Here is a 23,007-nt window from a genome sequence, read left to right on the forward strand (position 1 = left end):
GCAGTTTGCTCAAGGTCATACAGCCAGAAGGATGGGGCTCTCGGAGACAAACTCAGACAATCTGACTGCAGGGCCCAAGTCTTACTACTCAGCGTTTACAGCCAAGAAAGCAAGGGTTTGAATACCTTTTTTTTTTTTAATGTGCTTTTAAATATGGTCACAACTGATGAAACCTAAAAAAATATTCACCTGGGTCAAACCAAAAATAATCTCATGTGGCACACAGAGAGACACCTGGCCTTCTATTATCTGGCCTCTTCCACAGTACACATGTGTGTGCCGCCAGAACACAGAGATGCAAACGGTTTCCAAACATGGCCCTCATCCGTCACTGCTAGGATGCAAAATGGAGCAGCCAGTGTGGAAGATGGCTTGGCAGTTCCTTATAAGTTAAACGCCAGTCATATAACAGAGCAACCACACTCACAGGCACTTACCCAAGAGAAATGGAACATCTGCACAGTGACCGGTACACAAATGTACCGCAGCCTTATTCATAATAACCCCATGCTGGCAACAGCTTAAATCCCTCCGACCGGTGAATGGATAAATCAAACCTGGTACGCCCACACAATCAATACAGCTCTGCCATAAAAAGGAACAGCACTATGATACAACAAGCAGGAACAAAGGGATCCCCTGGAGAAGGAAATGGCAACCCACTCCAGCATTCCTGCCTGGAGGATTCCATGGACAGAGGAGCCTGGTGGGCTTCAGTCCAAGGGGTCCCAAAGAGTCAGACGCAGGTGAGCAACCCACACTTTCAGTTTCACAGCTTTGACACCAAGGGCCAGAGGGGCAGCTGAGGGCAGGGCTTCTCCCCAGTGCATTTCGACATACAGTATGACCCCTTAAAACCCCCATTCCGTGGATGAGCTGCCAATCAGACTGGTTAATCAACTTGCTTGAGGTCACACAGCAATAAAGTGGCAGAGCTGGGACTGAACCCCGATCTCCCAATGTCATGTTGGGGTCCTCTGCCCTGCTCAGTGGCTGACACTAGAGACCACTTTCCCCGTGAGCCCAGGATGGCAGGCACACTGGTGAAAGGCTGTGTGGAGGAAATGTTGGTCAGGTCCAGTTGGGGGAGCAGCCACAGCAAAAGGTGTGAAGACGCCAGGAGGCCTACGAGCTGCACAACTGCCCCCCCAGGGACCCGTGGCCCTGGGTGGAGCCCCAGTCTCGCCGTCTGCTCCCAGGCAGGCTCCCCTTCACGGCAGGTTTACAAGCTTCTGGGGAGTCATAGCCGGAGCACCCCCTCAGGCGAAGCTGGTGCTGACGCAGTGGAGACTCTCCCTGCCCCAGCCCAGCCCATTCCTCCTGGGCATTTATGAGCTGCCAGAAACAAGCCCGGCCAGCCCTCTGGGTGACCCTCGGCCAGCTCCAGACCACAGTCCTGCCTCTCGGTGGGGTCCAAGGCGGGGATGCCCAGACCCAGTGTAGCCTCTGGAGTGACCTCCCCACCGCCCCCGCCCATACCCTGCCCAGGACCATCCTGGCAGAGCCTTGGGTACCGAGGCTGCACTGAGCTGGGCTGCCAAGGAGAAACCGAGAGGAGATATTGAGTGCCTGCTCGATACTTATGACAATAAGCAACCTCTGTGTGGCTTAACAGGCAGTGTCTTCATGACACTCCCAACGGCACAGGTCCTCAGAAGTGAAGCTACTCACCCAGGTCGCCCAGCCGGAGTGAAGAGCCCAAATCCGAACCCAGGCCTGCTGCCTCCAAGCCCAACTCTGAGACCTCATTTTTCTCATCTGTAAAATGGTGACCACAGCAGACCTCCATGGCATTCTTACAAGAATTAAAGTGATGCTATATTTACCAACAATCCCACTCCAGGGCATATATCCAGAGCAAACCGTAATTCGAAAAGATACATGTACCCCAATGCTCATTACAGCACTTTGTACAATATCCAAGACATGGACATGACCTAAATACCCACCAGCAGAGGAATGGGTAAAGACGCGGCACACACATACAGTGGGGTATTACTCAGCCATCAAAAAGAAGGGGATAATGCCGTCTGCAGCAACATGGACGGACCTAGAGATTACCACACTGAGTGAGGGAGGTCAGAGACATGCAAATAACATGCAATATCACTTACATGTGGAGTCCAATTTTTAAAACTATACAAATGAACTTACCCAAAAATTAATCTGCAAAAAATTCATTACCCAAAAAAAAATGAATTTACAAAACACAAACAGATTCACAGACTTAGAAAATGTACTTAAGGTTTCCAGGGTAGAAGGATGGGGAGAAGGGATGTTAGGGAGTTTAGGATAGAGAAGTACACACTGCTACATTTTAAACTGGATAAATCTGCTCAGTGTTACATGGCAGCCTGAATGGGAGAGGAGTTTGGAGGAGAATGGATACATGTATATGTATGCCTGAGTTCCTCTGCTGTGCACTTGAAACTATCACAACATTCTAAATCAACTATACTGCAATAAAATTTTTTTAATTAAAAAACAAAACCCAGTAAGTAGTTGCTATAATAATAATTCTATTATTGATAATAGTTGTAAATAAAAGTGTGAAAGTGAAAAATGTTAGTCGCTCAGTTGTGTCCCACTCTTTGCAACCCCATGGACTGTAGCCCACCAGGCTCCTCTGTCCATGGAATTCTCCAGGCAAGAATACTGGAGTAGATTGCCATGCCCTCCTCCAGGGGATCTGCCCAACTCAGAGATCAAATCTGGGTCTCCTTGCATTGCAGTCAGATTCGTTAGGGTTTGAGCAACCAGGGAAGCGCACAGTTGTAGATAACTATATTATTGTTTCAATTAACATCAATCTGTGCTCTCCTACACCTCTGGTCAAGCTACTTCCCCTGCCCTGCGTATCTTTTCTCCCTGCCTCACCCACGCCTCTCAAAATCCCACCCATCTTTCAAGGCCCAGGTGGATCCTACTATGTTCAAGATGGCCTCATTCTGAACTTGCGGACCTGAATACCAGTGCCGGCACGATCGTTTACGTCGCTAAGGAGGGAGGCTTGTCTCACTTTCTGGACAGTATGGAACAGGCAAAAAGCAGGAGCCCTGGAAGCAGGAGGTCCTGGGTTCAACCCTGACCAAGCCACAGATTTGCTGTGTGACTTTGGGCAAGTTGCTTCATCCCTCTGGACCTTAATTTCTTTCTCTGTAAAACAGTCATCATAGCTGCCCTGCCTACCTCTCCAGGCCATTGTAAGAACCCAGTGAGTTCATGGATGTAAAAGAAATTTTCAAACTTTAATACCTGATCTCAACCTAAGGTCTTATTGTTTCTTATAAAAGCAACAACCACCACCATAGGAAATGATCTGTTCACTTCAGACCAGTTGGAGGGCAGACACTTCTGTTTTCATTTACCCTAAACACCGTAAACCCAGATTGCAGAGTGGTCCTGACTCGGGCTAGTTTACACACAGTCACCAAACAGGGATTCCTCTTGTCAGGGAGACTCAGAGGATGCCAGAGAGCAGGTGGGGAGGGGCTTCAAGTAAGGGAGATGATTATAAAACTGGCCAGACGTGAACTTCTCTGGGTTCCCTCCAGGGGCCCACCTCCCTCACCTGCTTCTAGCCTCGAGGCCTGGCCCAAGCCTATTTCTCTTCTGGAAACCATCCCTTCTTCCTTCCCACCTATAAACCTGCATTTCTCTCACTCATCCTTCAGACCTTGATTTTAAAGCCCACCTTCTCCCGGAAGTCTCTCTCATTCCCAAACCAGGCCCATATGTCCCTAACAGACTTTCCGTCACCCAAGCAGCCTTTGTCAAATCTGGATCCTCCACAGAATTCAGCCCAAATGCCCTGAGGCGCCCACTGTAGGCAATGCATTGACGTGTCTTCTCACACGGAGAATGGTTCTGGGCTTGTGAGAAAAGAGCCACTCGGACCATTTTCTGTGTTCTGCGGGGCTCTGGCTAGGAAAGGCTACGGGATTATTTATGTGTCTCCCTGATGGACCATTAGCCTCCTGAGGGCAGAGACCATTGTCTTTTTTACTGCTGCTTCCCCAGCGCCCAGCTCAGCACACAAAGCAGGCACTCAGTAAAAGCACTGAATGAGCTGCCCCTGTTCCCTTCTTCGGTCCATTGAAAACTTGGGAGTGACCAAGCAGGGCCCACTTGATGCCTCGCTCCTTCCGGCGCCCAGTGGATAAACCAGAGAAAGTGGGGACTAAAGGCACAGCTTCCTTCATTGCCCAGAACCAGAATCCTTCACTCCATGCCTGACTACAGTCCCGGCTGCTCCAGAACCTTCCAGCACTCCCCGTTTGCCTACAGGAAGAAGGAGAAAAACTGCAAGGGTTGATTTTTTTTTCTTCTGTCTCAGGACTGACACCAGATGCCTTCCCTGTACAGCCTCATCTCACTCTGCCAAGCCCTGACAGTTAGGGATCTGTGGGAAGCAGCCCTGAAGATGTCCCCAATGATCCCCACCTCCACCTCCTGGCAGTCCCTTTGTAATTCTGTAAGCCCCTTCGTAATCCTCTCCCCTAGGGTGTGGAGTGGACCTAGCAACTAGCTTCTAACAAACTGAATACAGCTGAAGTGATGGGATGGGACTCCCGAGGCTGGGTTGTAAAAAGCCCTTAGCCTCCATCTTTTTCCCTTGCCTCTCAGGTTGCTCCCTCTGGGAAAAGTAGCCTCAGTGTAAGGTGGCCCTGTGGAGACACGCCCACATGGGAGGGACTGGAGACCACCAATCACCAAGTAAGTAAGCTTGCCCCATCAAGCCTTCAGATGAGCCTGCACCCTCCGCCAGCAGCTTGACTGTAACTTCAATAAGGACATTAAACTGGAGGCCTTAGCTACAGTGTCAAGATTTCTGACCCACAGAAAATGTGAGATAAGTAACTGTGTGTTTGCTGTTTTACTGGTGAAGAAAATGGCAATCCACTTCAATATTCTTGCCTGGCGAATCCCATGGACAGAGGAGTCTTGTGGGCTACAGTCCGTGGGGTCACAAAGAGTTGGACATGACTGAGTGACTGAGCAGGCACATTACTGTTTTAAGCCACTAACTTTCAGAGTAATTTGTTATGCATCAATACAGATCACTTAGTTCCACGGTACAGATGAGGAGACAGAGACTCTGAGAGGCAGTAATTTGCCCAGGGTCACACAGTTAGTAAGCAGTGAAGTGGGCTCTGACTTGCAGACCTGCCTGGCTGTGCAGTCATCCTCACTGGGCTGCAGCTAGCCAGCCAGCATGCTCGGTCCACTCTGCCTAGTGTGAACCCTCCACTCCACCCTGGTCAGTTTCTCCATGATCTCTGCAGCCCCCATGCACACCCTTTGTTGTGTAGGGTTAGGGGACATGTTAGCACCTGATCATCTAACCCATAGAGCTTGGCCATGGGCAGAGCAGGTCCTGTTGCTCCCTAGAAGACCAAAGGGATCCAGTGACCAGGTGGACAAAAGAGAGTGGCAGGGAGTGGGCGTGGGCAGAACGGGCACCCTCACAACCAAGTTAATCTCCACACAGAGCCTCCTGCTCTCATTCACTCCACGGCATCCCCGTCCCTGACGTTTCCAGCAGCCAGATGTGCATGCAGATGTGTCTCCCAGCACTGCAGGCAGGGAACCAGCCCTCCCCCCCTCACCCCAACATTCCAGAAGGGCATTCCAGATGATAACCTTTCTGCGCCCCTGTCTTCGCAGTTCAGTTCAGTTCAGTTCGTGTCCGACTCTTTGTGACCCTATGAATCGCAGCACGCCAGGCCTCCCTGTCCATCACCAGCCCCCGGAGTTCACTCAGACTCACATCCATTGAGTCAGTGATGCCATCCAGCCATCTCATCCTCTGTCGTCCCCTTCTCCTCCTGCCCCTAATCCCTCCCAGCACAGTACCCCCACAAGATGCCCCAAGCCAGGCCGGAGAGAATGGGGGGGGTGCATGGCTTAGTGCATGTGCCACACAGACCATCACCCCCAGCTGTCCTCTGTATGCACATGTGTGCATACACACACAGCAGGTGTGTGCCTAACAGGGACACAGCATGCAGGTAACACACTGTGCCAGGGGCCTGCCAAGGCTGGAGGAGGTAGAGTTGCAGTCTTGCTCCTTACAGGCAGCCGGGGTGTATGGTGTGTGTGTATGCTTTTGAGCGCACACAGGCCTGAAGGAGCCTCTATGGAGACCCTCAAATGCACGTACACTGTGCTGGCTGTGCACCAGGTGGGCTGCCCTTTATGCCTGTTAGCTCTCTTACTCTTTCCACAACCCTTCCAGGTAACCCTTACCACCCCTAGCCACTGAGACTCGGACAAATAAAGGCACTGACCCAGAGTCACTCACACAGCCAGTAAGAGCAGAACAGGATTCAAACTCTCACCAGGAACACCCGTCTCACTCCCTCTCCAGCCCTGCCTGGCCTGTCGCCCAGCTCAGGGCTCGCGTCTTCCCTCCTATCTGCTCCCCTAGACCATCTGCTCCACCTATGTTGATGTGGTCCAGCGGCCAGGGCCGGAACCCCATATTCTTCCTTCTTCCTCACTGGCCAAGTATCTGTGGGGTTCCAGACACTGGGCTGGGTGAAGAGAACAGACAGGGATCAGCCTAATTCCTCACACCCACAGGCATAAGTTGGGTGAGTGTGTGTCACCTGTGTTCACAGACACACCTGCCAGGCTCTGGGGGCTCACCTTGGCCTAAAAGCCTCCAGAGCTGCTGCCGGGAGACAGGCGGCTCTTTCCATGCTAATCCCAGATCACCAAAGTCCCTGTGATGGCCTCTCCCCTGCTGCTGGAGTGAGAATTAAGGAACCATGAAGGGGAAGCAGGGCGTTAGCCGCGCAAGGGACAAGGTCTGGATTCCCTCTGAGCTGCCAGCTCCGTGACCTCAGTCAGCTATTTCCCTTTCTGAGCCACAGCATCCCCTTCTGTAAAGGAACAGTGGGAGCCAGTCTCTCAGGCCCCTGCACCCCAGCATCTGGAGTTTGTTGGTCCAGAGACCAACCTGAGGGTGACATGTATGTCTGGGTGCATATGTGTGTGTCTTTTGCACATCAGCCCCTCAGCAACCGGTCCATCCTTTGCCCTGGGTCACAGGGGGGTGGGGAGCACAGAAGAAAGTGAAGGGGGCAGGAAGGAAGAGGAGGGGAGGGTGGGAAGGAGAGGGATGGGGGGCCTCTGTGCTCTCCCCACTCCCATCCTGCCCTCAAGACAGGGAGCAGCTCTGGAAATCTGCCTCATGAAAGAGATCAAGCGTGTAACTGCCGAAACCATTTTCCAAATGAGAATTAATCTCTCCCAGGGGTCCTCTGCCAGGCTGATCCCAGAGGAGCCCGACTCCTCACCACCAGCCCGATCACACAGACACATACAACTTGTGCAGAAACACTGACCTCTACCAAATAACAGGCTGTCACAAATGTGGCTGCTCACACACGGAAACCCAGACACAAAATGTTCGGCCTCTTAAATACGACACAGATAGGTACACGTTATGCAGGTACACACATACAGAGGTCTAAAACTCAGATACAATCAGCAGACGCCAGAAACACAACCACCAGGACACGTCCACAAGCATACCACTAGAAAAACCCACACACAACCCTTCACCGCGCGCTGTAACCCAGGAACCCAGTCTTCAGCCCCAACCAAACCAACCCCCAGGCACCCAATCAGGAACAAAGGACCTCTGTGCTCCAGAGTCAGGTTGCAGGGCTGACAGCACCCCTAGGAAGGAGCAAGCCCCTGGCATCTCCCACTTCCTCCAACTTACATCCCAAAAGTGGGTGAAACCAGAGCCACCGGGGCAGCCCAGGCACAGGCGTGGGGACCCGCAGGTGCAGACACTCATGCAGGGTCCTGGCTAAGGGGCTCTGTGGGCACAGGCCAACAGTCGCTCTCCACGCCCCCAACTCCCCCCACTATTCGTGCTGATGGCAGGCTGAGGGCAGAGCTGGGGTCCGCTTACGGGGGCCCAGGCTGAGGAAAGCGGTCCAGGTGAGGGGCTGGCCGCCAAGGCCCTCATCCAATGGTCCGACTCATGGAGTCTCAGCGCACCCCCGCCAAGCTATCCTCCTGTTCCCCGCGAGAAAGGGAGGAACAGGACACACCCCTCAGAACGCCTCTCCAGGCCCTTATTCACATTGTCTCCTGCGTAAGCAGACTACTATCATTAGCCCCACTGACAGATGAGAAGACCAAGGCTCGAGGAGATGCTTGCTCTTGCTGCCACCCATGTCTGTCTCCTCCAGAGCAGGAGTTCTTGATGGTCATAGCCATCTTGGGTACTCTTGGGGTCCTGCTCCCCTCTGAACCCCGGGCTCCCAGGCAGCTGAAGATAGCATGCTGTGTCCTGAGCCTGTTCTGAGGGCCTCTTCATCCTTCCCAGGCCACAGGCCTGCCCAACTCTGACTCCAGTGGAAAATGCCAGTCGGCTCCAGACCCTATGCCAGCAGGCCCCACTGGGGCCAACAAGCCCAAGAGGAGCCCCCGCCCCACAGACGGGCAGGGCCAGGCCCAGGTCAGGCCAGTCCAAGTCTCAGGCCAAGGCCCAGGCCACTGGCACTGCCTCTGGCCGGCTTCGGATTATGTGTCTTCCAGGGCCTTCCATCTGTCACTTAGCTCTCTGGGCCCAGGACAAAATTCATTTCCTTTTAAGAGAGCCAATGATTCGCTTTTCCCACGTTTCCTTCCCTGCCTTTTTCTTTTTTTAATTAGAAATTACTCTGTCAAAGTCCAGGGCCCGGAAAGGGGAAGTCACCTGGTCACCAGTCCTGGCCACGGCTTCCCACTCGCTCCTGCCACCACCCTCCTTTCTTCCCAGGCGTTTCCCAGTTCCTCAGTGCCCACTGAACCCAGCAGATGGAGGCGGCCCCACCTCTTAATGCCCTGCCCGAGGAGGGTGGAGGCACACAGCGGGGAGTGTAGCAGGGACTCCCCAAGGTCAGCCCACGCTGTTCTGGCACCAGCCAGTTTGTACAGGAACCCCAACTCCTGGGGCCCAGTGATGACAAAACAAGTCCCTGGGAAGGCTTCCCCTTCTGGGTCTGGTGCCACATCGGCCATGTTCCTCCCAAGACCACAGCCCTGGAGCCAAGCAGACAAGGAGAGAGGAGTAGGGGCAGGCAGCAGCCACCCAGCAGTCCTCTCTCCCACCCCTTCACCTGCCAGCCTCCTGGTCTGCCTGAGGTCTAGGTGAGCACGGATGTGAACCCCAGGAATCAGAAGTTCATTGACCTCCCCGGCAGAGCACATGCTTTCAGAACTGAGATCAGGCAATGTGGGGGTGTCACTTGCATACCGCCGTGTGCTTAGGCACAAGTCAGCACAGATACACACGCACAGACGCCTCCAATGGGCACAGACATGCACACACGTGTGTACCCACACATCTCTCCATGGCTCCGTCATGAAGCACAGCACTGACCTCCACGGCCCATATCCCAGGACCCACAAACGGATCCCCCCAGCTGTCTAACTGAGCGTTGCCTTGCTTCTAGGAGAGGGACCTATGGGCCCCAGACCTCACATCCCACTTGGCGCTGATCAGCACCCTGGGGAGGTAAGAGGATGAGGAGACTTTGTGGGGAGACTCAGCTGCCTGACGGACTGCCAGGGAAAGACCCCCTCTTCCTGCTTTGCGCAACCTCCTGTTTCCATCCCCTCTGCCCCCGTCCCACTCAAAGGCACTCCCTTCCAAGGTCCCAGAGCCTCCCCAAGAGGCAGGGGGGATGGCCATGCCCTCAGCCCCAGTGCCTCTTGGTCCCAGCCTCCCTAAGCAGTCCCCAGGCCGGGGATGGATAGACCCTCAGGTGTCAGCCAGGGCCTTACCGTGGAGGGTGCTCCGGGTGATCTGTCCCCCCATCGCGGGCAGCGGGGAACACGGCCACCTCCGTTTGGCCGGCTGGCCTCGTCACCGAGCCGCCCTGGCAGCCAGCTCCCCTCCCCCTGCCCCCCCTCCTCCTCCTCCGTGGCCAGCGGCAGCCGGCATGGCAGGGCCGAGCCCGCCCCTCCTGCGCTCCCCCCCACACACACACACGGCGCACTGCCTGCAAGACGGGCCACACACGCACGCACGCCCCTCTGGCCCCGCTCACAGCCGCCTCCCAGCTCCCACCCACTCCCGGAGCCTCCCCCACCTCCCCGCGCTGGTACAGGCGATGGGATCTGTCATGTTTATTTACATAAGGAGGAGGAGACTAGAGGCTTCCTGAAATAGCCGAGCTCCAGAAAGCACTGGAGATGCCCCAGCCAGAGCGCACACACACACACAGACACACATACACGCACTCATGTACGCACGCACACATGCACATTCCCCATCACGGACACACACACACACACACACACACACACAACCTCACCGTTCACCTAGGCTACAGACATTCACACGCGTCACGCACCTACTACATGCAGACACTGGGGAGACAACGGGACACTGTGGTGAGCAAGACAGACCCGGTCTCTGCCCTCAAGGGGCTTACAGTCTCACTCACGCAGCTTAATAACAAAGAGCTGACATCCTCCAAGCTTCTTCCAAGTGCTCCATGCATATTAACCCCTTTGGTCTTCACAGGCTGAATGATAAGGTCAGCACATGGTTATTATCAATAGGTACCATCGTTATTGCTATCTGAGAAATGAGATGAGAGAACTGAGCCACAAAGAGGCTACCTACCCAGGAGGTGACAGGGCTGGGAGGCAAACCCAGGCAGTCTTGCGGGGGGTGGGGTGGGGCTGGGGGTTAGATTCCTTTACCCCCACACCAAACCTTCACTTTCATCACAAACATACGAAACACACACCAGCATATACAGACCACACTACCTGTCTATACCACATCACGGGTATACGCACAAACAGAGGCTCTAAAGCACTTGAAAGCATTCACCACCGTGTACATTTAGTTACCTCCTGCTCACCAGTACACACCCCTGTACAGACCCACCTCACAGGGTACACGCACGGCAGATGCTCAATCCCACAGACTTTGAAGCCTCTGAAGAAATCCTGAGGTGCAGAACCTTGTACCTTTGGGGGATGGAAGGGGGCCGAGAGGGCAGAGGGTGGTGGGAGGGCAGGCCCTCCGGCCCTGGGCAAGCATGCTGGGACCCCAAGGCATCATCACGAGACCAGCCACTAAGTGTGTAGCAGGCGCTGCCTATGTAATCTGATTTCTCTTCCAGGTGGCAGAAGCTTCTGTTATGTCCATTTTACAGAAGAGAAAGTGGAGGTTCTGAAATGCTCAGGCTACTGAGCAGGTCAGGGGCAGGGGCAGGATTCAAGCAGACAATCTCCCAGACGTCACCATCAGAGTCTCTCCCAGGAGAACAGGACTACCCCCTCCTCCCAGGCCCTGGCTCGGCCCCAGCTCCTGTCTCCAGGCCCAGGGATGTGGGCTCCCAGAGATAGATCTGGGTGGGGAGGGAAGGCCAGGGGGCAGAGGGGTGGGGCTGGGAAAGGAGCCACGGGAAAGGTGTCAGATGGAACTCAGAGGCCCAGGCACTGTAAGGGGCTGGTCTGGGCATCCTGCCCTCAGCTCAGGACCCTGCTACTGAGCAGGGGGTCTCCTGAGTGGGCCTGGGGGAGGGGCAGGAAGGGGAAGGGGCATCCGGTGTGGATGGACCTAGGGTCAACAAGCCAGAGGGCTGGGCAAGCCCACAAGCACACAGTGTCACAGCCCCCCAAACCAGAGGCTGGCCTGAGACTCCTCCCTGGGAGAAGCTGTGACACCCGATTCTACACAGGGTGCTTCCTTTCTCTGGGCACATGCTTGGCTTATGTGGCCACACACACGCACATACACTCCGTGACACGTGTACACACAGCTCCTCTGGAAGAGTAAGTCAAAATCTGACCAAGAGGAAACAACCCAAAGACTTTTCTGGGGTAAATAATCACAGAAACAGCAAACACAAGGCCTCAATGTGTGCCAGGCAGTCCTAAGCACATGACACCTATTAACCTGTTCAGTTCTCCCACAACCCTGAGAGATCAACTGCATTCTTATGCCCATTTTACAGATGAGGAAACTGAGGCGAAGAGGCTGCTCTGGAGGCTGTTCCTACAAAGCAGAAGTCAACTCCCTTCAACCCACCTGCCTTTAAAAGCACCAGTTGGTAAGCCTTTCCTCACCAACCCTTCCCACTTTGGGCAGCCTGATCACCCACCATCACCCAGCCCTGGAAATCCCTCTTCTGGAAGCCCCACTAGGGCCCCCAGTGAGGACAGAGTCCCCCTTCTTGGACCTTGTCTCTCCTCTAAGCCTGAGTTAAGCCTCTCCCAATCTGCCATTTCACTCCACCGTACGCAGGGACAGTCATGGCCTTGTCTGCCTGTCCTGGCTTCCTGCATGCATTGCAGCAATTCAACATGACTAACACTTATTAAGCATCTCCAGTGTGCCAGACTCCAAGCTGTGCACTGGGGATGCTACAGTGACTGACAGTAGACAGGCCCTGGCTCTCGTGGACCTACAGTCTAGACAGAAATAGGCATTTGTTGAGTAGTAGAGTGAGGAAGATACTAAAGTGTTCTGGAAGAAAGCAGGGCTCGGGGCAGGCTTTCCTGAAAAGCAACTGTGAAGGATAATTATATGCGCGTTCCTGTGTTGCAGAGGTAGCTTAGCGGGAGGGACTGCTTCTGGGGGAGTGAGCAAAACACATGCAAAGGCCCTGTGGCTGAAGGGACCCAGCCCTTTCAAGAAGCAAGGAGGGAGCCGGGACTGCAAGAGCAGCCTGGGGGGATTTTCTGATGGCAAAACCAGGGGAGCTGGGGACACACCAGCAAGGGCTCAAAGAGCAGGGCAAAGAATCTGGACTTTTTTCTGAGAGCCATAGGGAACTTCTGACAGACTTCTTCAGGGAGGCAGCAACACCAGGTCTGAACTGCTAAAAGGTCACCCTGCCATCTGGTGTGCAGAACGCACAGAGGAGGCAGGAAGGCACCAGGGGAGAAAACAGTGGCAGCCACAGGGCCAGGCTGGTCCTCGACTTGCCCTTGCTCCTCAGGCCTAGCGTCGTGCCTGGACAGAGCCAGCTCTCAGAAAATCACTCACCCATGGAACTGAATCTGTGTGATGCTCTGGAGATGGGGGGGGGGGGGGTGGGGACAGGGAGAGTCCTCCAAGTTCACGGCAGTCCACACTCCAGCCACAGGAGAGGAAATGAACAGAGAACTGAGACAGCATGGGCAGCCCCAGGCCTTTATGGCACCACTGTCCGAGGAGTTTCCTAGCAGATTCCCTGGGTTCTGTTTCCTACAAATCCACGTCCCCAGTTTAAATGGGGAGTGGCAATGTCCCGTGACTGAGGGTTGCCCCCATTGCCTCCCAGGGCAGTGTTCAGGCCTGTACAGATGACACGGGAGCCAGTGCTGCCCCGCGTCCCAGTTTGTTCGTTGGGGCATCACATAAATTTTCATTTGGCCAAAGGATTCTGTCACTAAAAGGGTGAGAGGACGCTGGACCTACATCGTTCATTTGTTCATCCGGCATTCACTGCGGGCCAACGATGGACCCACTAGTGAGTGAGACCCAACTTCTGCCCTTCAGAAGCCAAGCAGGAGCCACGCTGGGATCAAGGAATGAGGCTCCTTTGGCTCTGGCTGAACATTTGCAGCGCTTTGTTCTGTAGCCAGAAAGGATGTGAACGAGGATGTGAAAGGGGAGTCTACAAGCCTATCTACAGAAGTGACTACAAGCGCCACCACTTACTGAACAGCTGCTCTGGCCCAGACATGGCGCTAAGTATTTCACACACGTAATCACACCCACCCCACCCCACCAAATCCCTGCAGGATTATAATCATCCCCATCTTGCAGGCTATAAAGCTGAGACAGGAAGGTTAGAAGGTTACATTGACATGGAGTTCAAACTCTACTCGAAGTAGAGTTCAACTGGGTAACACTCAAGGCAGAGTTCAAACCCAGATCTGCCTGACATTCAAAACTCACACTTTATCCAGAACAGATGAAAAGGTAGGAGTGCTTCTTTCTTGGCGAAGAGAAGACAAGGGGACAATGATCTCCTTAAGGAATCAGAAGGGTTCTAGGTGGAGGCAGGGCCTAGGAATGGTCCAGTAAGCCGAGGGTGACATTCCAGGGATGGAGCTTGGATGAAGGCAAGGGAGACTGTGGTCTTGCCCAAGCCTGGACTTCCCATCTGCTAACAGGAGAGCCCATCCTAGAGATCTTGGAGGAAGCAGACCCATCCTTGACGTTGGGGGTAGGGGAAGGAAGGGGCTGTGGTCCCTCAGAGCACACAGGCAGAAGGCAGGCCTGGATGTGCCCTTGGGGAGCAACTAGGCTGACAGAAAGCCTGCTCAGGCTTCAGAAAGGAGTCCTCCCTCTCTAGCTAGCCCCCTGCTGCCTCTGCCCTCCAGCCCCATCCAGGGAACACTCCCCCTCTCTGAACCCATTCAGCTCCTTAGACCCCCTGCTAGCGTCCCCCTCATCTCCCAGCCAACTCCTCTCTCCTGACCCCCTGCCACCTGCTCCTCTTCCTTCCTGGGCCCCCTCTTGGTCCCCACAACGAGCTCCCCACCTCAACCCTCCCCTCACCACATCCTTCTTCATCCACATCTCCCAAGACCCAGCACCTCTCAGAATGTAAAGTGTAGACCACACCCAACAATGGCACAATAAAACCTGGAACAAGTTCCCTGGACAAGAGAAACCATTTAAGTCAGAGACCCTAAAATCTCTGAAGGGGAGGGAATGCGAGAGAGTGTTGGGTCCAGCCATCACCTTCGGCTGCGGCAATGAGGTTGAGTAAATCGTGGGCTTTCCCCTGGCTGCACAGCGGGTGCAAGGCAGGAGCACTGAACTCAGGTCTAATGTCATCTGATGTTTAACATAATACACAGGTCGGGACATCGGGCAACACGGAAGACGGGACAAGGAGAGGGGATAACCTCTCTTTACAGCGGGGGAGGTAGACAGAGGAGCCTGGTATAAAGAGAGGTCAGCAAGGGGAGGCGGCCCTGCTAGGAGAAGTTGGGAGGCAACTTCTGGCTGCTTTAATGTCTTTTTTTTTTTTTTAATCAAGAACAAGGGATAATTTGATTGAGCTGATGAGTCACCTGGCATTTGGGGCTTAAGGCTGACCCATGTCCCCCAATGGCTAGGGCCATTTTCCCTGCCTGATTAGATGGGGCCTAGTGCTGAAGAACGGGAAGCAGCGAACCCCCAAAAGCTGCCTCCCACACCCAGAACCTAAAGTGGAGGCTGCTGCCTGGAGGCTGTGAGAGCAAGCGAGCGCATGGCGATGACAAAGCCGCACAGGGACAGAGAGCAGGAAACCGGAGCCAGGGAGCCCACGGGACGTCCTCGGGGGTGGGACAGGTGCCCCAGCAGTGACAGCTGCCAGCACCCAGGATGACGGGAACACAACAGGTGCAGAGGCCAGGGCGGGGACTGAAAGGGAATCTGAGAAAACAGCCTGGAGTTGGGCACCCCTTCCAGGTCCGAGGCCCAACGCCAAGTAGCCCTTTCTCAGACCCTCCGAGACTTCAACGCACCTCCTCCTGCTCCACCGGTCTGGGCCTCAGGGCCAGCGTGCCCAGCCTGGACTAGACAGAGGGGTCACCGTCCATGCCAGGCAGAAAGGACAGAACAAGGAAGAACAAGGTTTCAATTCCCAGAACACAGTGTGCCAGACAGAGCCCACAGCCACAGAGCCCCCAGCTGGAACCAACATTTGCCCATGATAAGATCTATGACCCCCACCAGGAAGGGTGGCTGCCTTGCCACCCACCTGTGTGGAGGTTTGAGCTCTGATCTGGAGGTCAGATAGGCAAGCTCCTCCGCCACGTGACTGGGCAAGCTACAGAGCTTTCCCGAGGCCTGGGGCTTGGCTAGTAACAGCAACCGCTGATGATGCGGTTCAGACAGCCAGAGAACTCAGGAATCCAGGTAGAACCTGAAGAGGCTAGGCTCTCTACCCCAACCTCAGAGAGGAGAGACCTGGGACGTGCAAATTATGAGTATATAGTACACCCAGGAGAAGAAAGGGAGGACCGGCCTCCATAGGTAATGACCTTCCTCAGCACCATCATGGACCACTTTCTCAGCACTCGCCTTGCTCTCGTCGCCGTTCCAAGTTTGCATGTGTTTTGGCGTGCTCGCCTTTCATGCAAATATCATCCCAGAGCACCAGGTGAGATGTGGGTTCTTCTAAGCAAGCAGAATAAACATCATCCTTTGTCACCAGCTTAGCACTCTATTTTTGCTCAGGTGGAAGAAATTTCAAAGCCATTCCAGTGATCACAAGTGATAAACTATCAGGGCCTGAATTCATAAAGTTTGGTCCCTGAATTATGACCGTGCTGAGGAAGGTGGGGAAGGGCAGATAATGAGACACTGAAGGGGCAGCAGAGAGACAGGGAGACCCAAGGTGACACAGGAGACGGGACACGCGCGCTGGCGCAAGACGAGAGCCTCGTCCGCTAGGGATGTGTTAACACTCGACTGACCCTGCTGGATTTCGAGGAAAGCTGGCAGCTGACTGCAGCAGGTTAAATCCCTCCTCTGCAGCCAGAGACCGCTCTCCCCCACCCTGCCCCTCCCCACCCCGTCCCCTGCCACACACTCAAACATGCACCTCCAGGCCTTGTGGTTCAGCCAGAAAGCCCAGTGCCCACCCTTTCTGATCTCAGCACCCAGATATCTGAAGCCCCCCACAGGCTGGGAAGCTCCCCTATCCCACGCCTCCTGCAGCCCACCTTCCCGCCTCTGAGGAGTCCACTTCCTCAGACTCTCTCCTGCTTCATGCCCCTCCTAGATCCCATCTACTGTGGGATAGCAGAGTCCAGCACCAGCTGACGTGGCCCTCACCTCGACTCCTATGCCTTGACCTTGCCTCCTGCTCACTGCCAGGGCCTCTCCTTTGGGCATTAGCAGGCAAGAGAGGGTGATGGTGCAGGACTCCAAAGAGGCCAGGCTCTGGAGCACTACCAGAAGGGCGGCTGGCAGCCAGACCCCAAGGATCTGACAATACCAGATATTACTCACTGCATCACTCAGAGGTTGCAGACATTAGGTGCTTCAGAGGTAGTGGTGAAGAACAAGCTTTTGAGCCAGACAACTTGGGTTCATTCAAATCTCAGATTTAAAACGTACTGGGTGCCCGTATTATCAACTGAAAATGAGGCTCACAATAAACGCACTGACCTCGTAGGGCTCCTCGAGTATGAAACACATTCCCATAGGTAGTGTGTTCAGAACAGGGTGGATGCACAGGAAGTGCCATGGCCGTGGGAGTGCTATTGATGAGATACCTACAGACCTGAGGTCGACACAAAGGCCCTATCATGGATGGGCCTTCAGGATGAGAAACTGGGACACGGAGTAGCAACGGGGAGATGTGGGATCTGACCTCAGGTCCGCTGGCCTCCAGAGCCTGCACTTAGGCCCTGCATGGCCCCCACCCCCACCCCCTGGACAGAGGGCAGCGGCTACTGGCCAAGCGAATGGTCATGGGTGCAGCCCTGGTGAGGACCAGGCTGGTGACCACACAGGGCCCAGGATGCAAAGGAGGGGTTGGTATCCAGGAAGCCATCCAGCAGAACAGAGAGGCTGAAATGCGAGTCCCAGGGGCTGTCAGAGGGCAGGTGGGCACTGAAGTCCCAGAATCCCCTGTCCAAAGGAGAGAACTCCACCCCCAGCAGCTCGGCTGTCAGAGTTCCTTAGTCCCACTGGGCTGGGCTGCCTCCCTCTCCTCACCATGACCTCTGACCTGGCTCCCCCTTACCCCATCAGTGGGAGCCCCAGTACCACCTCCTCCTGCTGCAGAAACTAGGTAGGAACTAAAACAAACCAGCATCCAGATCAATTAAGAAAATGACATTAGCTGCCGGCACCTTGAAACACCTGCTCTGAGCACACAGAAGGGAGGGGCAGCACTGGGAACTCGGTGTCTAGATGTGGAAACTGAGGCCTGGGAAGCGGAATACCGCATCCAGTCAATATGCAGCTAAACTAAGATTTGGACACATGTCTAACCTGATATCAGAGTACCAGTGCTGGCCTCTGCCATGTGGCCTCTTGGAAAAACCCAGCTCATAAAAGCCAGAGAAAATGTTCACAAAAACATCTTACTGGATTTGCAAAAAGCCCCCATCAGGTACTAGAGGGCAGCTGCTCATCTCTTTTGGCAGATGAGAGAAACAGAAGCTCAAGGAGACAAAAATGAATTGCAGAAGCTTAAGGTGCCAGAGCAGGGTCTGGAACCCACATCTCAGACTCAGGAGCCCAGGGTGCTGGGCTTTGTCTACCACACAACACTGCCCTGAGAAAAGCCACCTTCAATTCAAAAAACGCAGCGTCGGTCAGAGGGGCCCTGGTCAGCAAAGGTGCAAATGTAAAATCTGCTGATCCCAAGGTTAGCTGACTCTGGACTTTGGCTATACAGTACCCACCGACCCTGCCTGGGTCCCTGTACCACCAGAGACCTCACCCCAGGCAGGTTCTGGGCCCACCCCCACACTGGGAGGTGAACAGGGGCTCTTGAGTTTTGCAGACCAGAGCTTTACACCATGCACATGACCAAAGGGGAAGTGGGGATTAACACAGAGGGGTACCCACCCTCACAGGCCTAAGACAAAAACCTGAAAATACTCTGAAAAGAGAGAGGGGTGGTAGGTCCTTTGGGGGAGCAGGGTCTCAGCTTGGTGCTTCTGTTCTCACAGAGCCAGAGTGAGTGGCTGACCTAAAGGCCAGCCACTGAACTATGCCAGCTCTGTGCCCACCGCCCGGGGCCACGACCTGGAACACAGGGGACCTTAGCCATGCTGGCTGCAGAGCTGAGAGCAAGATGCGCAGGCATGGTGGCACCTGTGAGTACTGGGGTCCATTCAGGGCGGGTCATGAGAGGCCTGAGACTTCCGAGCCCACTGAGCCCACAGACGGACTCAACTTCCTGCCCCTGCACTTCGAGCCCTTGGCCCTCATTCCAAACCCAGAATACCTCACATCGCATCATCAGTCAGCCCGCAAACAGGGGCTCTTGTCCCTAAAGGCCTGGGGATGACCACAAGCCTGTGGCTGCCTCAGTGCTGGCTTCTCCTCCTGCTGGAGCCAGAGCTCAGGTGCAGCCAATGGAAGGGGGCTGTCGGGACTATGGTCTTCCACCTAAAGGATGGCCCCAGAAGGGCAGCTACCCTGGGGTGAATGCAATAACAGAAAACCCCTTTTCCTCCCTGCAGCTGCTTCCTGCAGTTGCCCCATCTCCCAGTTTGCACCGTCATCCAAGGCCCCACCTTTCTTGCCTCTCTCTCCAGTTAACATATTCAGGCTTCTCCTTCAAGATGCCACCCCCTCCCTCCCTCCCTCCATCCCTCGAGCTGCTGGAGCCCCGGGTCAGATAATCCACCAGCCACCCTAGCAATGCACGGAGTGGGCTTGCCAGCATCAAAGTTCAGAGGATAAAGCTTTCCCTGGGACCCAGGACTCCTGCAGTCCATGGTAAAACTGACCAAGGCCAAGGAAGGTCTGAAGAAGCCTGCTGGGGTTTGGGGAGACTCAAGGAGGGCAGCCTCTTACAATGTCTGCACAGGTTCCTTCCTCCTGGTGGGGGTAAGGCGCCAGGAGGTGGGTCAATGCTGCTCCTGGGCTGGGTCCCACTACTAAATGAGTGGGCTTCCCTGGTAGCTCAGACAGTAAAGAATCTGCCTGCAATGCAGGAGACCCGGGTTCAATCCTTGGGTCAGGAAGATCCCCTGGAGAAGGGAATGGCAACCCTCTCCAGTATTCTTGCCAGGAGAATCCCATGGACAGAGGACCCTGGTGGGCTACAGTCCATGGGATTGCAAAGAGTCAGATACGACTGAGAGACACACACTCTTTAGGTGAAAAGAAGCAAGGATCTCTCTCCCCTCTCTAAAACAATGCCCCAGGCCTCACAATCTCAACTCTGCTTAGCCAAACCCACTTCTCCTGCCCAAAAAACAAGTGTTCTCAGCACCAATTAAGGGATGTGGGCTACATAAGCCTTTGTTTGGGGATCCATTTTTACTAGTCACGACATCACCTCCATAATAATTCTCTGTGTGACCTGGGGCAAGTCAAACTCCTCTGTGGACCACAGTTTCCACGTCGGTAAAATGGATGAATTGGACTCGTGTATCTTCAGGATGTGGGAGGGGAATCACTTAGGGAGAAGCAATCAAGGATCTCCACCCCCGCCTTACCTCTCCCAACCCTGCTTTCCACCATGGTCTAATGGAAAACCAAGGACGGGCCAGCCAGCACGCTCCAACTTACTGCTTCTCAGTCTTCTTCCTGACCCCATCCAACATGGGCACCGCCCCAGGGTTCTGTGGCCTGCCTAGTTTACCCCTTCAGTTCCACCAACCAGGCCACACATCTGGTGTCAGCCTGGATTCCCCATGTGGGCCATCACCATGTCCTTCTATGATCCATGCCCTGGCTACTCCCACAGTTCAGGCCACCAGCATCATCCTGACCTGGACAGTTCTTCTAACAGCCTGTCCCCTCCTCAGGGCTGCAGGCTGATCTTTCCACCTGACTCATCAGCTGGGGCACTGCCCAGCTCAGAGCCCACAGTGGATAAGCTCAACCCTCCTTTGGGAAGCAACAGAGGTCCCCAGCCCATGGTACCTGGCGTCACCTCAGGCTGTGACTTCCCCAGCCCCAAGCAGCCACACTCTGCATTTGAACCATGCGTGCCCCAGAACACAGCTGCATCACACAGGTCCGCGGCACTCTCCTCTCCCTGGAGTGCCCTGCACCACACCAGTCACTCGAAAACTCCCACCTTGACTTCATCTCTCAGCTTGGATGGCCTCTTCCTCTGAGGTCATCCCAGCACCCCGGGGTGTTGGAGAGACTAGGCCTTCTGCCTCCAAGGCACATCCATCCATTCGTGCAGGCCCAGTCCTACAGTGATGCCAGGGTCCTCTTCCCATACTGGGAGCAACCTGAGAGCAGGCAGGTGTCTTTTTAGCTCTGGGTCCCTAGCACCTAACGTGGTGGGTGCTGGGTCTGCTCAAACTATATTTTATGAAGGAAGCAAGAAAAGGAGAGGAACTGGAATACTGAAGGAAGAGAGGCCAAGGCTAACGGTGAGGGGTTTTACTTGATCCCCTCTAACCCTTCTCCAGGCTCTAGGCCTCAGCCCAGCCACAGTGCCCCAGGCAGGCCCGGTGGCACTGGAAGGTCACAAACTGCCTGACCCATGATCTCACATTCCCCGGGGGCCCTCCTTGTTCCCTGAGTTCTACTGGCAGTACAAGCCAGTGCTCACTTCGGTAGAAACGGCCAAGAAGCGGAGCAGCCAGGTGTGTCCAGGAACACTGAGGAACCACAGCCTTATCTGACCATCTTCCCCGGAGGCAGCAAGAGAGCAACCACCAGCCCCTAACCACAGGCTGCAGGCCTGTGCTAAAAACCACACACCTGGCTCCTGCCCAGCCTCTCCCGCATTAAGGCGGCAGGGAGATGAGCCCCTCCAGCTCGTTTGCATAAACCATTTATAGCAGCGCATTCAAAACCCACGCCATCCAAGGAAAAAGCCCGCTGCCATTGCCTGTGGCTCCCCAGTCCGTCCTTCTCCTTCTCTTCTTTCATGGCAGGAAGCTAAGCTGGGAGAAATCTCTACCCTGGCTGCCCCAGGCAGCGGAGGAGCTAAATTTTCTCTCCACACTGAAGGAGAGTGATGCAGGAACTCTCTCAGGTGTCAGGGACTTACAATCAGCAAAGTTATGAGCATCCGTGAGCTCATTCAGTCTTCTCTGGGATGCAGAAGGCAGGTCTTGTTGGGCTCCATTTTATAGATGAGGAAACTAAGGTTCAAAGAGGCTGATTTGCACAGGCCACACAAAACTGCTAAGTGACTGGAATGGACGTTGTGGCTGACACCCCAGCATGTGTTGTGCTCCAGGACGACAGGGACTCTCCACCCTGGCTGCACATTAGCATCACCTACAGAGGTTATAAAGCCACTGATGCCTGGCTCCCAACTCCAGACCAATTAATACAGAAACTCTGAGGGTGGGACCCAGGCATGCGTGCTTCTAAAAGCTCTCCAGGTGGTTCTAATGTGTATCCAGAGTTGCAATCCATCAGTATAAACCAATCATAGTGGTTCCATTCCCCATTGGGTCAAGTAGGGCCAGGTGACCCACTTCTGGCCAATGACGCATAGTAGGGAATCTGCAAAGTCCCTCTGAGAAAGGTTTGCTGCTGCTGCCGCTGCTGCCAAGTCACTTCAGTCGTGTCCAACTCCGTGTGACCCCATAGACAGCAGCCCACCAGGCTCCCCCATCCCTGGGATTCTCAAGGCAAGAACACTGGAGTGAGTTGCCATTTCCTTCTCCAGTGCATGAAAGTGAAAAGTGAAAGTGAAGTCGCTCAGTTGCGCCCGACTCTTCACGACCCCATGGACTGCAGCCCACCAGGCTCCTCCGCCCATGGGATTTTCCAGGCAAGAGTACTGGAGTGGGGTGCCATTGCCTTCTCCGGAAAGGTTTGCTAGCTCCTCAGAAATACAAAGGGCTTCCCAGGTGGCATTAGTGGTAAAGAACCACCTGCCAATGCAGGAGACGTAAGAGGCGCAGGTCCTATCCCTGGGTTGGGAAGATCCCCTGCAGGAGGAGATGGCAACCCGCTCCAGTATGCTTGCCTGGAGAATCCCATGGACAGAGGAGCCTGGCGGACTACAGTCCAGGAGGTCGCAGAGAGTCGGACAGGACTGAAGTGACTTAGCGTGCACGAAAGCAGAAACACATCCTCTAGATGTTGTTGGATCTGACAGTGGTTTCTGGGCCTGCCATGGCCATGTCGCTACCAGCCCCAAAGGAAGCCAACCCATGGATGGCAGAGCAGAGAGATGGAAAGCGTGTCATCTCCCACCTCATCGTTGAGCCCAGACTCCACCAAGCCTGACATCCACCCAATCCTGGGCCTCCTGTGCCCTGAGATAGTACAGCCTGCTGCTCAATGTGTAAGCCAGTCCAAGGCCACGTGTCTGACTTGCAAGCAGAACCCCAGGACAGGAGCAGTCACCTGCCCCATATCTCCCACCCCCG

At 54.6% G+C, this 23,007-nt stretch overlaps 1 protein-coding gene across 2 annotated transcripts in view; it reads right to left on the minus strand.

The window, feature by feature from the left end:
* NEURL1 (neuralized E3 ubiquitin protein ligase 1) overlaps positions 1-23,007 on the minus strand; it is a 74,689-nt gene that overhangs the window by 22,679 nt on the left and 29,003 nt on the right. The window contains exon 1 of one of the 2 annotated variants that reach the window (XM_018041613.1): positions 9,793-9,936. The exons of the other annotated variant lie outside the window; for it this stretch is intronic. Within the exon in view, the coding sequence (XP_017897102.1) occupies positions 9,793-9,826 (34 nt within the window). The 5' untranslated portion in view covers positions 9,827-9,936. Of the gene's footprint in view, positions 1-9,792; positions 9,937-23,007 lie in introns of those variants that run through there. 2 annotated transcript variants of the gene reach the window in all.

The sequence above is a fragment of the Capra hircus genome, chromosome 26, assembly GCF_001704415.2.
Source record: "Capra hircus breed San Clemente chromosome 26, ASM170441v1, whole genome shotgun sequence".
Classification (NCBI taxonomy): domain Eukaryota; kingdom Metazoa; phylum Chordata; class Mammalia; order Artiodactyla; family Bovidae; genus Capra; species Capra hircus.